General features: G+C 39.9%; 1 protein-coding gene across 1 annotated transcript in view; it reads right to left on the bottom strand.

Annotated features, from left to right (window-relative positions):
• The window catches only part of LAMA3 (laminin subunit alpha 3), a 1,062,926-nt gene that overhangs the window by 15,964 nt on the left and 1,033,848 nt on the right, over positions 1–13,114 (bottom strand). Inside the window, exons 68-73 of the mRNA XM_078687418.1 lie at positions 10,988–11,105; positions 6,685–6,825; positions 4,555–4,685; positions 2,674–2,811; positions 946–1,099; positions 689–852 (exon numbers count right to left, since the gene is read on the bottom strand). Coding sequence (XP_078543544.1) covers positions 689–852; positions 946–1,099; positions 2,674–2,811; positions 4,555–4,685; positions 6,685–6,825; positions 10,988–11,105 — 846 coding nt within the window. The remainder of the gene's footprint in view (positions 1–688; positions 853–945; positions 1,100–2,673; positions 2,812–4,554; positions 4,686–6,684; positions 6,826–10,987; positions 11,106–13,114) is intronic.

Here is a 13,114-nt window from a genome sequence, read left to right on the forward strand (position 1 = left end):
TATTCTTCCCATGGACTTGGGAGGTTGCGAGTTGAATACATTTCCGCAAGCCCTGCAGATACATCGCACCACCGCCTTAAATTTCGTAAAGAGCACCAGAGGACGCCCATCGGAGGGATGACTTGGAGGACATATATATAAATATATATATATTATATATATCACTTCCAAGCAGTCCCTAAAGTCTGAGATAGCCTGTAAAAGTCCAAAATATAACACTTATTGGAGTGTGATCGTTAGTGGAGGTGGGTGGTCCCAGCGGCAGTGGACTCCTTTGATATAGCCTGGATTCTGGCACTTATTATTATTATTTATATTATTTATTTATTTTACAAATTAAGCACTAGCGCAGTATAAGAAAAGAATGTACCCCTAACTATTCACATTTTTCTTACTGCTGCATCAATGTATTTCTCATATGGTGGTGTAAAAGTTAAACTCCATAAGTCATGAATGGTAGTTGCAATGAACAAGGGCTGAGGGGGGTGACCTTTTGACATCTCTCACCCTGTATAGATTGTATATGTTCTGTGAGCTAGAGCTGTTTCCAGCCATTCCAAATAATATAGTATGCAGTTGAAAAATCCGAACTATTTTAGGTTTGGTAATGACCTATAGATAGTCTTTGGGGCTTTTTGGTTCAGTGTTGGTCAATAACAAAACATCTGACTGAAAAGCATTGAAGTACCTGTCCCGGGGGGAATCGACCGGGATGCTGTGCAGCAAGCGACTGTCGGGATAATCACCAAACTGATAACTTCCAGCTACGTAATGTGTCTGGGATGTTGAAACGCAGCCATCAAAGTTTTGTTGTGCTCCAAATTTAAGAGAACGGCTCCTTCCCACCTGCAGCTGTTTAGAAGACATTACAAAAGAATTATGACATCTGCTTACCAATGTTGATCGTAAATGGAAGAAAGAATTGTTTGTGTCAATGGTCCTTACTGTGTCAGAAGCACTTCTTTTAGCGCTACCAGGGTTTCTCCACTCCTCTATCTTCATTGCAAGAGGCGACTCCTCCAAGCTACATGTTCCCAGAGACACTTTGTTCTTAGCAATGTTATCAGCGAGGTTAAGGACTCTGGGAACCTTATCCGATCTGGAGATATAAACAATAAAAACATCCTTAATCAATGTCTAACATAGGCATAGTTGAAGACTGGCACAGATTGGATTTTCATTTTCTCCGGATTAGCCTTAACTTTAGGAACATGAAATAAAAGGGAAATTCTTTTATTTTGTCCTTGGAATGTCCATCGACTAACTCCAATCCTTGAAAATTTGGGGAAAGTGCAGTTTTGCAACAATTTTAAAAAGCTGTAATTTTGATTTGCCTAAACGTGCTGCCCTGAGGCTATTGCTCAAGTAAAAAAAAACAAGAATACCGTCAAAGATTGATCAATTAAATTATTGACTGAATGGAAGACAATTTGCTCTAATGACTGAGTTGACTATTTTGAAATCTGGAGATCTCCAGTCCCTGCTTTGGGATTCCATCAAAATTTTTTTGATTCAGGGCAATTCACTTTACCTCCCTTTCCCTCAGGTTACAATCATCTGTATATATTTGTTTTAGTTTTAGATACATTATATATTAAAGTCATACAGCCACCAATGAAATCGTGTTTAATGTAAATGCGTGCCTTTGAGAAAATATGCATAATGTCATGTAAAAGCCAATTAGCGGGATTTACCATGTATATGTTTCTGCTTCGCAAAATGTCCTTGTTTCATTCTCAGCCTCACACAATACATTTCTTTGTAGAACGACTTATGTTTGAAGTCTGTCTGGAGCATCATTAATGATCTCTGGGAATGCTTTTATGTTCTTGTGTGAATGCTAGATAAGCTAACTTATGCTTTGTCTTTTTAGTGTGCATTATATCAATTTGTGGGCATGTCAACATAACATGGTATTACCCTATGCTATCTAGTGAGGTATTGGAATCTACAATGTGTGAATATAAGAACATTAGATTGATTTCCGTTGCAAGATGTTAGGGGACACACAAACCCCTTTTCTTATCTCTTCACTGTGATATGTACATGTCCACGAGTTCTGTTGAATGTTCTTGAGGTCAACGGCTTCAAATCACACAATGTTTGTTCCGCTTTGTTTCCTTGTAGCACTTGGGGCCCAAAACACATTGGACCCTGTACATGAAAAAATTAGTATGGACAGAGATTTACATCTCTGCCTAAACATACTTTTACATTTGTTTCCCATTCACCAACATTCCCAGTAGTACATTTGGATTACTTAACACTTGTGGCAGAGAAATCTATAACAGTAAATGCATTTCTGTCTCCCATGAATACCTTCATGAATTTGTGGCAGGCGTAAATAATGTAAACCTATGTTTACGGCAGACAAAGACCTTTGTGAATAGTTGCCAATAAGTGTCAAATATTTTTAATGTTGGTGTATGCTAGGATTATGTATTGGCGATCTTGTGCATACTAAATGTGCTGTAAAACTGTTATCTGAACTGTTGTATCCCCGCGTCTTATGTCCTTCTATACTAGTCATTAGCATATTTGTGTGATCAAGTTAAGAGAGTTCTAATCTTTTAGAACCTGGTGGGCTCTGTTCTCCCTTTAAATAGGGACATCTAAGAACAGTTGAAGTTTTAATTTAATGATTATTCAAAAATATGCATGCCAGAAACCTACCTTTTTATGAAAATGTTGGTGATGCACCCCTCAAAGTCACTTCCACCCAGATTTATTGGACCTCCTGACCCTCCTGACCCTCCTGATGAGGCTGGAGACTGCCTGGTTACTGCTGCTTCATCAACAAGGAGCTTCAGTCTAGAAACGAAGGGAAACAATATAAGCGTAAAGTGTATTGAGAGTATATATGTTGTGAAGATCAAGTTAACTCTGTACATATCTTGAAGTGGGACCCATCTGTGTAATGTGTATATGCTGTCAGGGGGATCCTATATTTTTCACTGTTTCGAATTCAAGAAAATTTGCAAAAACTTTAATGCTGAAAGTAGTCCATCGGCACCACTATAGTCTTCAAGCAGAGGTTTAACAGTGCTATTATCTATTTCAAGATCCATTACGTTAAAGTGACCTTTTAGACCCTTAGCAGGTTCACCACACTCAAGTCCATTCTTCTTCACGACTGCAGACTAAAGTTTAGCTCAAAAGGCAGAGAGAAGGCTCCAGACGTGCTCTTATAATGGCCCTTTTCTCCTGACAGTCCATTACACCCCACCTTTCTATCAGAAGGAGGCACCACAGTGAGCCTTGCGGCTACGAGTACCTCATCTCTTTTGAAGATGCTCCGTGGAAGCACGGCCAGTTCCATGCTTGCCCCCTTCGCGTGATATTAGATTTACTGCTGTAGTGTTGCTTACCCATCTAAACAATGTGTGCAAAAAGGACCCGTCCTGTAGTCCACCGTGAAAAATTATTTGATACACATTCAATTAGGTTAAATATTGTTTAGTTTTCGCCACATGGAAAATCACAGAAACCAGAAACCATTCAGCTCCAAGAAGACATCAAATCTGTATTTCTGTTCAGGGTCTGCCAGATTCTACAGTACTAAAACAATATCTGTAGGGTTGTTAGCAAGGTCCAGTACATGAAAGACAAAGGAGTCCTCTTACTCCTAGTAACCCTATCTTTCCGCAACTTCAACATTGTTCTTCCTGTCGGACACATATCCTTCTATTCAAACAGATCCCTCCAGATCCTCTCCCTGATCTCTGCTGTATCCCTAAGGGGTTTATACTCGCAAGTGTGAAAGTTTTCCAATTTTGATCTGATGGGCCATGTGAAAAAACCTCACACAAAATAGTATTAACTATTTCCATAGAATCAATCGATTCCCCCTTCCTGGCTTGCATCCTGCCCCACACCGATGGCCGGAATTACACACACTATCCTGGTTCCCCTCCACAGCTATTCTCCTTGCTTCCTCATTACTCCCCAAATAAAATTCAACACATAGCTCACATCTAAAAAACTCCTTCATATGCTTTCAATCCAGTCAGCATTAAATTCAAACTCTACTACATAAGCCATAAAGCCATGTGTACAAAAACAGTTTATCTAGCCAGCAAGAACCACATTTCTGTCACACTTACTGCAGGATTGGAGGTCCACAATGTTCAAGGGGAACAGACACTGAAAGCAAGCTGACTATGCTCCAAGACTCTGAACAGCCCCTTCATCTCAGACTCCCCCTGCCCCCGACTGTAACAGTTCAGGAAAGAATTACAAATTTACTTTGTCACATTTTTCTGCCAGGAACTAACTACAATTCACCCACATGCCCTCAGTTTGTTGACCTATGCAACAACCTTTCGTCTTCTCTCCTCATAGTCTGTGTTGACTCTCAGAAATCCTTAAATGTCCTTACGCACGCTATAACAATAGAGATAAATACACATAATTAAACAATAAAAGCCTTTCTCCTACTCCTATTACGCGTAATCAGCAGGTCTCCTTGACTTTTTATTCAAATATACAAATATTTTTGCACAATTATGTTTTCAAGTGATTTTTCAAAATAATTTTTTTAAGAATTGCACATACTCGTTATTTTCTTTTATCACAGACACATAGTGCAACTGTCCATCCGCGTATTTGTCCTCTGAGATGAGCTGCCCATCCCTCACGTTGACTTTGACAGAGCCTTTGTCCAATCGTATGCTCAGTTCATCTGACTGAAAAAAAGAGACAGAACACAACAAAAAGGTCAAATATAAAACTACGATAAGAAAAATTTACAGTTTAAAGAACTGCCAGAGAAAACGGCTGAACCTCAATGTTTCCAGTACCTAGAGCTGGCTTCAAAGATTTTGAAAATATTGGTATGTCCTAGGTTATGGATATATTCTTATCAGAGGTGGTCTTTCCACTGAGGAGAAACAGACAGTCACCTACAAAGAAAAGCTAAGGGCATGGTTCACCTAGGACAACAGATACCAGCAGATATTTTGGGGGTCATCTTGATTTCTACTGTTTAAAGTGGACTTTTGTGTCGTCAATGTCACTGTCTAGGAAATATTAACAATGTGTTCGGTGAGTCAACTCGTGTTATGATAAGCTATTGCTACCAGGAACAAGTAAAAGGTTGTCATAGTGGTAGGTGATGTGTAAAGTCTGTGTTGTCACAGCAGAGGACTGGTGTGGAAAAACCAGTTCACAAGGCTTAGTGGAAAGCACTAACAAATGACGTGCAGGACCAACTTTTGTTTAATGTACATTCTCGCCAAGAGGGAAAGTTCACAATCTTGAAGGGTTCCCTTTCGCATTGGAAAGACTTGGTAGGGCGGCTGTTGGAAAAACTGTTGCTGTTGCTTCGAAACTATATTTCTTTTTATCAAAATACAATTAAATATTTGAACACAAAAAATAGGCAACATGCCTGTTTTGTTTTTTGTTTAGCACCATGTATTGTTGTTTGAAGTGGTCGGCGTGTCTAATTTTAAGTCCTAGCTTTTGCTCTACTCTTCCTCAGTATTCAGATAATTATTTGCAATTGTTGTCATGAGGCACAGTATACATAATTATGGCAAGAGAGATGGTGCAGACAACGTTTTTACATAAGCCTGCATACCATGTGGTCAGGCACATCTTTAACAGGCTATATTTTAATTGAGTTCCATGGCCACAAAGCACTAGATGGTTGACAGTTGGCCTCAGCAGGTGGAACACATGTGCCAAGGAAAAGTGAGGGGTGATAGGGCACTTTCTATAAATTAACTATGGTGTCAGTGGCCCTCTCCAGTATCGGCAACAGTCCCTGAAGCATCATTTATAGTTATCCCTCTCCCCACTACAACCACTATTACTTTAAAGGCAGAGGTATAAATGGTGGGTTGGATAATTATGCAGCAGGGTGCAGGAATGGACCCTTCATGTACCCTGGATGCCTCCACATCTGTAATTGCACCAATGGGCAAGGAGTAGTATGGGCATAACTCATGCATATTAATTATGCGAGCAGGTTGCAAGTCGTGTGCCCAGCCTCTCAGTACAGCACTATGTTAGCATATCCATTGCTGTATGTGGAATCCTATTCACAGCAATTGATTTCGCTCCTTTTAGACAACATTCTCTCTTGGTGTTACGTGCAGTATATCTTAGCTTTAAGAGTAAGCGGAAGGTAGCGCAAGACTCCCGGGTTGTACCCAACCCCAACAAACATGCACATACTTGTACTTAGATAAAGTCCATTGTTGGTGTTCTTCACACAAGTCATCAAAAGCTGGAGTACTTGAGCAAAGCAGAAAGGGCATTTCATTCTTGATAAAAGTAAGCCGTGTTCCTATAGAGACGAATGTCCTGATTCATCCCATACAATCCAGCAGTGCATAATTTGTTTTTTTTTTAAACTTTGTTGCTGACTGCACTGCTAAATACCAAGTGTATCTAGTCTTGATTCTACCTTTTGCCTCTTCCACCACAGTACAGTTGCACTTGTGCAACTTCTTTTTAATCTCTGGTTTCTACCTTTGTCACTGTTTTTCTATCTTTCTCTCCCTCCACCGCTCTACTTTTTCCGTCTTTCTCTCTTTTGCTCAGGTTCATAGTCTGAAAGTGAAAAATAAGTCCCGGTCCCAAAAAGGGAATGCTGGTGCCCAACACCGGCAACCACTTTAAAAAATCAAGCCCTCCCACCCAGACCCTAATTCCCTTGTAAAAATGAATGGTGTGTACCTGTACGGAGTGTTGAAATAAAACGGCATCAGACTGTTTTGTTTGAAATCCAAATCCAGCTTGGAAGTTGTTCGGGAAGGTGAAATCATTTGAACTGAAACCGAGTGTTCCACTTCGAGAGAATTCTGCAGATCTTACAATCTAGGAAGAAAGAGAACAGTTATTCAGAGCCTGAAAGTCCACCATTTTCTATCAGTAGTGTCTGCCATTTTCAATATTAGTGATGTCAGCTGAATTCTGCATTCATGTGACAGCTCAGTTGGTAGTCCAAACTGGGTATTTCATTCCACCAAGAACACCTTACTGCATGAGTTAGCATGCTTTGTTTATGCTTCCAATACCGTAATCGCAACTACTGTCAACTCCTAACATTAATGTACAATGGCAATTGTGTTGCTTTCTGGAACACTTCATGGCATTCTGGTGTACATAAAACAGATACATTTCATCAACATATGTGGATTTGTTAATGTAAACGGGTATTGTTTATTTAAATAGGATATTGGGATACTCTGAGTACAGCAAGAGGTACCCTCCACACCCCCCTACCGCTCTCCATTATTCCCACAGCTGTATTCATGATCACTTATTTACAGGCATATCACACATAATTTGTGATTGGCTGATGAATACAGACATTGGATAGGGTGTGGTTGAGACTGACACATGTCTGGACTAATCCCTCCTTACTGTGTACTCGCTGTTGATGACTTGCTTAAGCAAGGGTTTTTTTGATACTTCTCAAAATGGCACTGATGGGTCTCAGAGAGGGTCAAAGGGCAGCCCTACGGTGGGTCTGGGAGGCCTTACAGACCTAATTGTGTGTGTTCATCTATAAGCCACTCCCATTTTGGCTGCTGTAATGCGGCTATAATGCAGTGAGAAAACACCGACCTTTGGATGGAATTTATAAAGTTTTAACATATTAGGTGTCGCTATGTGTAACACTGACATACACAACCACTTACTTCCATTTATTGAGATGAGGATATTTGTTTAATGGACTTAAAAACTGCATTTCACTAGCAAATATTATATACAGTCAGCAGGTAATACACAAGGGTGTCTTTATAAAATAAAGGTTGTCCTAGTGTTCACGGACTGGATTGCCTGCACATGTCAGTGAATCTACAAAGGTACAAACAATCCATCTAAAGTCAAACAAAGACAATACCCTCATTAAAACAGTCAATCAAAATTGCTCTTGAAGGTGAATTCTTCTATTGTTCACTAACCTTCAAACCAATCCTTATAGGTACAGTAAAAACAAATAAATAAGGGACTTATCATCAGTAGGGTAGTATGTCAATGTTGCTCTACTATCTTATCACATCTGGCACCAATTGGAATAGTGGATTGGGGGAACTGGGTTGGAATCCAGTGGCCATGCAATATTTTGTGGAAGCTATCACTTTGTGGAAATTTGTGGAACCTATCACTTTGTGGATATTCACACACCATGTGTAGGTAGTTTGCCACCTTGCAAAAGCACACAAAATATAGCCCCGTTAACAGCAGGGCTGAAGACCTTTTAAGAGTAGAAAAGAGGCGTCATTGAAGAACATGGTGTGCAGTTCCATGTCTTTAACGCCTGTTACCATTCGCAACCGAGTTTAAAAGTTATAACTCATGTGTAAAAAAAGGATCAGATTAATCTAAAACTAGGGTTCTACAAAAGCTTTATTACACAATTTATGACATTATTAATAGAGTGTTTCGAAGTGAGGGTTGCTTTAAAGTATTCAGTTTACAGTTAAACTCAGACAAATAAAGACGTGTAATACCAAGCTCCGTGTGTGGCGTAGTCATTTACAAGTACCCCAGCTGGGAATACACTACAACAGATATTAGGTGGCATTTTTATACAAGTGAATAGCTTGCACTACTTTTCTTTGCAGCAACTTTTTCTATCCCTCAGTGAAATATCTTTTGTTACTGTGATGTGTGTAGGCGCTAGGTAGCCATCTTCAGTTTCACAACCATGTGATGTAAAAAGTGACAATAGGCTTTTCGTGTTTATTTTGTTTGCAGCCCAATCCAGTTAGTAATAATGTAACCCATACACTGACACACTCTTATTCAGTTTATTTTTAATAAACAGTGACGGATTAAAGGTGACTTTTTTTGTTTTTTTAATGATGCAGGGTATACATTATTGACTACTACAAAGTTGTCTAAAGTGCCGCAGATTGTGAGTAAAAAAGAATGCTGTGTGTTTGTATGTGAGAGCGACTTTGTATTCACATGTTGTGTACTATTTATTAATATTTAACTTTGAAAGCACGTGTAACAATTGTTGTTGCTTATCTTGTTGTAAAGCATTTTTTTCACCTGCTCCAGTGCCTCAGCGAGCAAAATTCGCCACTGCACAACCAATTTATCGAACCAGAAGTTACAACAATCGGATTAATCCTAACTATTAGGAATTATGTTTTTTGTTCGTTCTTAAACATAATGATTAATTAAGAAGCATTCCAATGCACAAGGACTCATCATGTAAGCAGCAATAGCCCAAAATCTCCCTGCCATGACAGTTTCAGTTCTCTCTACGTGTTTGTATTGTTTTCCCTCTCCCTCGCTCTCTGTCCATGTTCATGTAGTAGGTCAAAATATCGAGTAGAAAAATATCATGCAACAAAAAAGCCAGAATATCTTTACTAGAAAACCGTGAACATAAGGTTATATAGATAAGGATAGGTTAACTATTATCTCCACATCTACGTACCTTAAATATATATATGTCATCAAGATACATATATGTAGATTTAGGAATAGTAAACCTATACAATACTTTGAGAATGAAGGTGGGCCGAGCCCTTAACTCCATCTTCTACCGAATGAACATTGTGTTTAAGTGTCCCATAGACCCTAAAGCTGACTGAAACATCAGCGGGGGCGATGGCAACTAAAAATGTTTTTTGGGTAAGAAACAGAGGGGAGATTTACTAAGATTTTACACTGTGCTTGGGTCACTTTTGTGATGCAAATCGGCATTTTTCTGATTTACTCTTCAGCGCTAAACTTGTTCCCATGAAACTGGTTTCCATGCAACCACCGAAGGCTTTTGATGCTAAACCCAATTTACTAAAAAAGTAGCTAGGGTTTAGCATCAGAAAACTGTGCCCTTTTGAAGTTTGTGCAAGGAAGGAGAAATGCTTTCATGTCTCCTTTCTTTTCTGACTTTATACGTATGCTGAAAAGTACAGCACACATAGAAAGAAAGAAAATGGTTTAAGTCAATCTATGCATAGTATTTTATACTGGAAGGGTAGCCTTTCAGTACAAAACCAATGTTAGACTCACAGAGACACCCTTGCACCATGATGCAAAGGTGTCTCTGTGGCACACAGCAGCTGATTTCAGTGCTGGCACTAGGGAAAGGGAAGAGAGTGCCATGTTTCAGTAAATTTGGTGCTCCCGTCCACTCTCCTTTTCCAGCAGCGCAGCATTTGCGGCTGCTGCACTGCAATACGTGAAAAAGTGGTAGATCTGCCCCGAAGAACACAAAGCATAGCAATATTCAAATACAACAATACATGTTACTCATTTTTCTACACATGAATATAGAACAAAGCATGAAGCTGTTTTGTGTGAAACAAAAGACAAACTGTAACCATATTACAGTACAGCAAGATTATTTATAAATTCCTCGATTTAAAGGACAGATTTATCAACCTGTCATGTCAGCTCGCTGGGAAACTGTCCTGTTCCTCACATATTTACTTCATCTACTTTGGACTGAAATGAACTTAAAGAAACCAATGTTGGTGAAGGAATGACTCAAATTCCCATAAAAGGCACAGAGGATCTAACAAGGGGGAACCAGGGACCAGCTAATGTCTTTCGGTCAAGAGTAGGCATGACAGGGCTGGATGGGCTGAGCTCATCATATCTGCCGTCCAGCTGTATGTATTTGTGTTTATTGGATTAATTGCATTGTATTGTACTTTAGCATTTGTAGGGCGCTTTCAACACCTTTGAGGGACATTGAAGCACTACCTTGCATAGATAACATACGGTGCGGAGTGTGGAGTTGTAAGGGTGTTGTCTTAGCTTTAAGCCTATGTGTGAAGTGTGTCCATGTCGTGCCTGAAGACCATCAAAATGCAGTTTTTGTGTAATGGGACACAGCACTTAGTGTTACAATCATCAGTTCTAGTGATTTTCTGGAGATTATGTTTAGATACACCTCCGTTTTCACTAGATTTCAGAATACTACCAAAATTACCAACAAAAAACTACAGAATCAAACGGGTCTTTTTGCTCTTCAGAAAGTGCACTAGTTTTTCAATGTATTGCTCACCTGCCAGCTCCCAGAGCACCGTCTACTGACGCCAGTTGTTTCTGCGAATGCAGGAGTGCCAGTTGGATTAACCACATTCGTCACGCAGCCCCATAACGGTGGGGTGGAGATGTTGTACCTGATTAAAAGGGTTTGAGGAGAAGATGTAAAGTGCATCAGGAAAACATTGTTACATTACATGCAGAGACAATGACTTGTGGGTCACTAAATGTTTCTCATTTAGTACCCGAGAAATAGAAACTCTTTTCGAAAGGTCAGTGGTAAGACTGTGGCATGGTAATCTGGTCACAGCACATTTTTACTGTTACTATAGATTTAACCAATGGCAGTATTAACACCGTTTATGGAGTTAATTCTGTCAATGACCACAGCCAGCAAATGACTTGTAGGAATGGATGGAGAAACCTCCAGAGTTAGGCAGCGGTACTTTGATTCACATTGGAGACTTAAATTTAGAGTAATGCTGAGCCGTAATGGGATTACCGCTGCTAGGTGTTCTCACTGGATTGGCCAGTGTTTAGAGAGATTTTGATATAGTTTATGTCAACCATCGCATGGTGAATTCGCAAGAAAACAAAGACTGAAATCAAAAGGAGAAAACTAACTTTGAAAAAGTGATGCTATTCCAGAATGGTTGTCATCATGTAATTTCTGCTGCTTTACTCAGTACATGTGCCATAAAGCAAACAAACAGGATTGGATGAGCTCCTCAGACCTGGACTTTGCCCCATTCAGGCTCATTTACACCCACTATGTAAGAAGTGGAACAAAGGCACCCACGTGTAAACAACATCTGCACTGGCTACTCACAGCGGTTAAATAGTTTTTTTGCAAGTTATGACCCTATTTTACATATTTTGCACTTCAAGACTTGGCGCTGACAGTGCGCAAAATGTGAGCAAGCGCAATTTGCGTTCTCCTTCTAATCTGTGGTGCAAAAACTGACTCGTCTACCACTAGTGAAGGTTTTTCCACTTGGAGAAAAACAAATAGAGAAAAATTATGAAAATGTATTTTAACACATTATTAATGCCTGCAGATTGTTTCACCTGGTGAAAAATTCACATTTAGAAAACAAGCATTGGAGAACTCCTTCAAACTTCCTACATCATGTGCCTGAAGAACAAAGATTGGTGTGCAGGTAGGTGCAACTTACACTTGAATTTAAGGAGTAAGACAGGAGTAAAACTGGTCTAATCGTGACCCACCCATCCAATTCAGAAGTAATACAAGAGTGAATCGTAGCAAAATAAATTTGAAGATTGAAGAGGATTGGGCCCATGTATTTTCAGGACTACCACTGGGGTTCTTTCTGAATACTGTGAAAGATGACTATCCATTTTAAACATAGAAGTAAGCCTATGGAAGTAGATTGTTGATGTTTAGAACTTAGAGGCTTGTTTAGCCATTGGCTGCTGATACTATATTGTGCCATGTTACAAGAGGCATGTACTCTGCTGCCCTGATGGTATGCATCCTGCCATGTATGGCGGTCTCAGCCAGGCAGGGAGATCACTGTGCTGAAGGCACTGAGGTTTTGTTGTGCACCCACACAGCAAAGTGTTATGCTTTTCAAAAAATAAACTCCCAGAAACATGAATGGCCTCACACGCTAGGAGTTTTTCACTAGCACGTGGCATTTTTCACTAGTGCGTGGGGAGTTCATTAATCCTATTTGCTATTTGGGATCACCAGTCTTTCCCTAATGGTCCCAACAAGGAAAACATTGTGTGTGGACGTCTGCCGTATAATGACCGACAGGCCCAATGCCCATCCTTCATAGGTTTCTGCTGGCAGAGCCAGTTCAGGATCCGTCATTAGAAACATGGCAGTTTCTCCGCCTTTAAATAAAGCAGGGAAAGTGCAAGTTCAGCGGACAGGATACACTGCCACGGTTGTGGCAGAGAGCCCTGTTTGCCCCATTCTAAATTATCCCCTTAATCTTTGTAAATCGGGTCCTATAAGAAGAACCAGCTTCAGTTGTACAGCTCTTCCGAACAATGCATCCTGAAAGATTATTTGCAATGATTCCTCCTTCTATTAAGAGAAACAGCCTAGTCCTTAATGAGACCTCAGAGACAGCACCCCCACCAGAAATTAGACTTTTATGCAAATCAAAGATAGGAC

The sequence above is a fragment of the Lissotriton helveticus genome, chromosome 4_1 (assembly GCF_964261635.1).
Source record: "Lissotriton helveticus chromosome 4_1, aLisHel1.1, whole genome shotgun sequence".
Taxonomy (NCBI): Eukaryota; Metazoa; Chordata; class Amphibia; order Caudata; family Salamandridae; genus Lissotriton; species Lissotriton helveticus.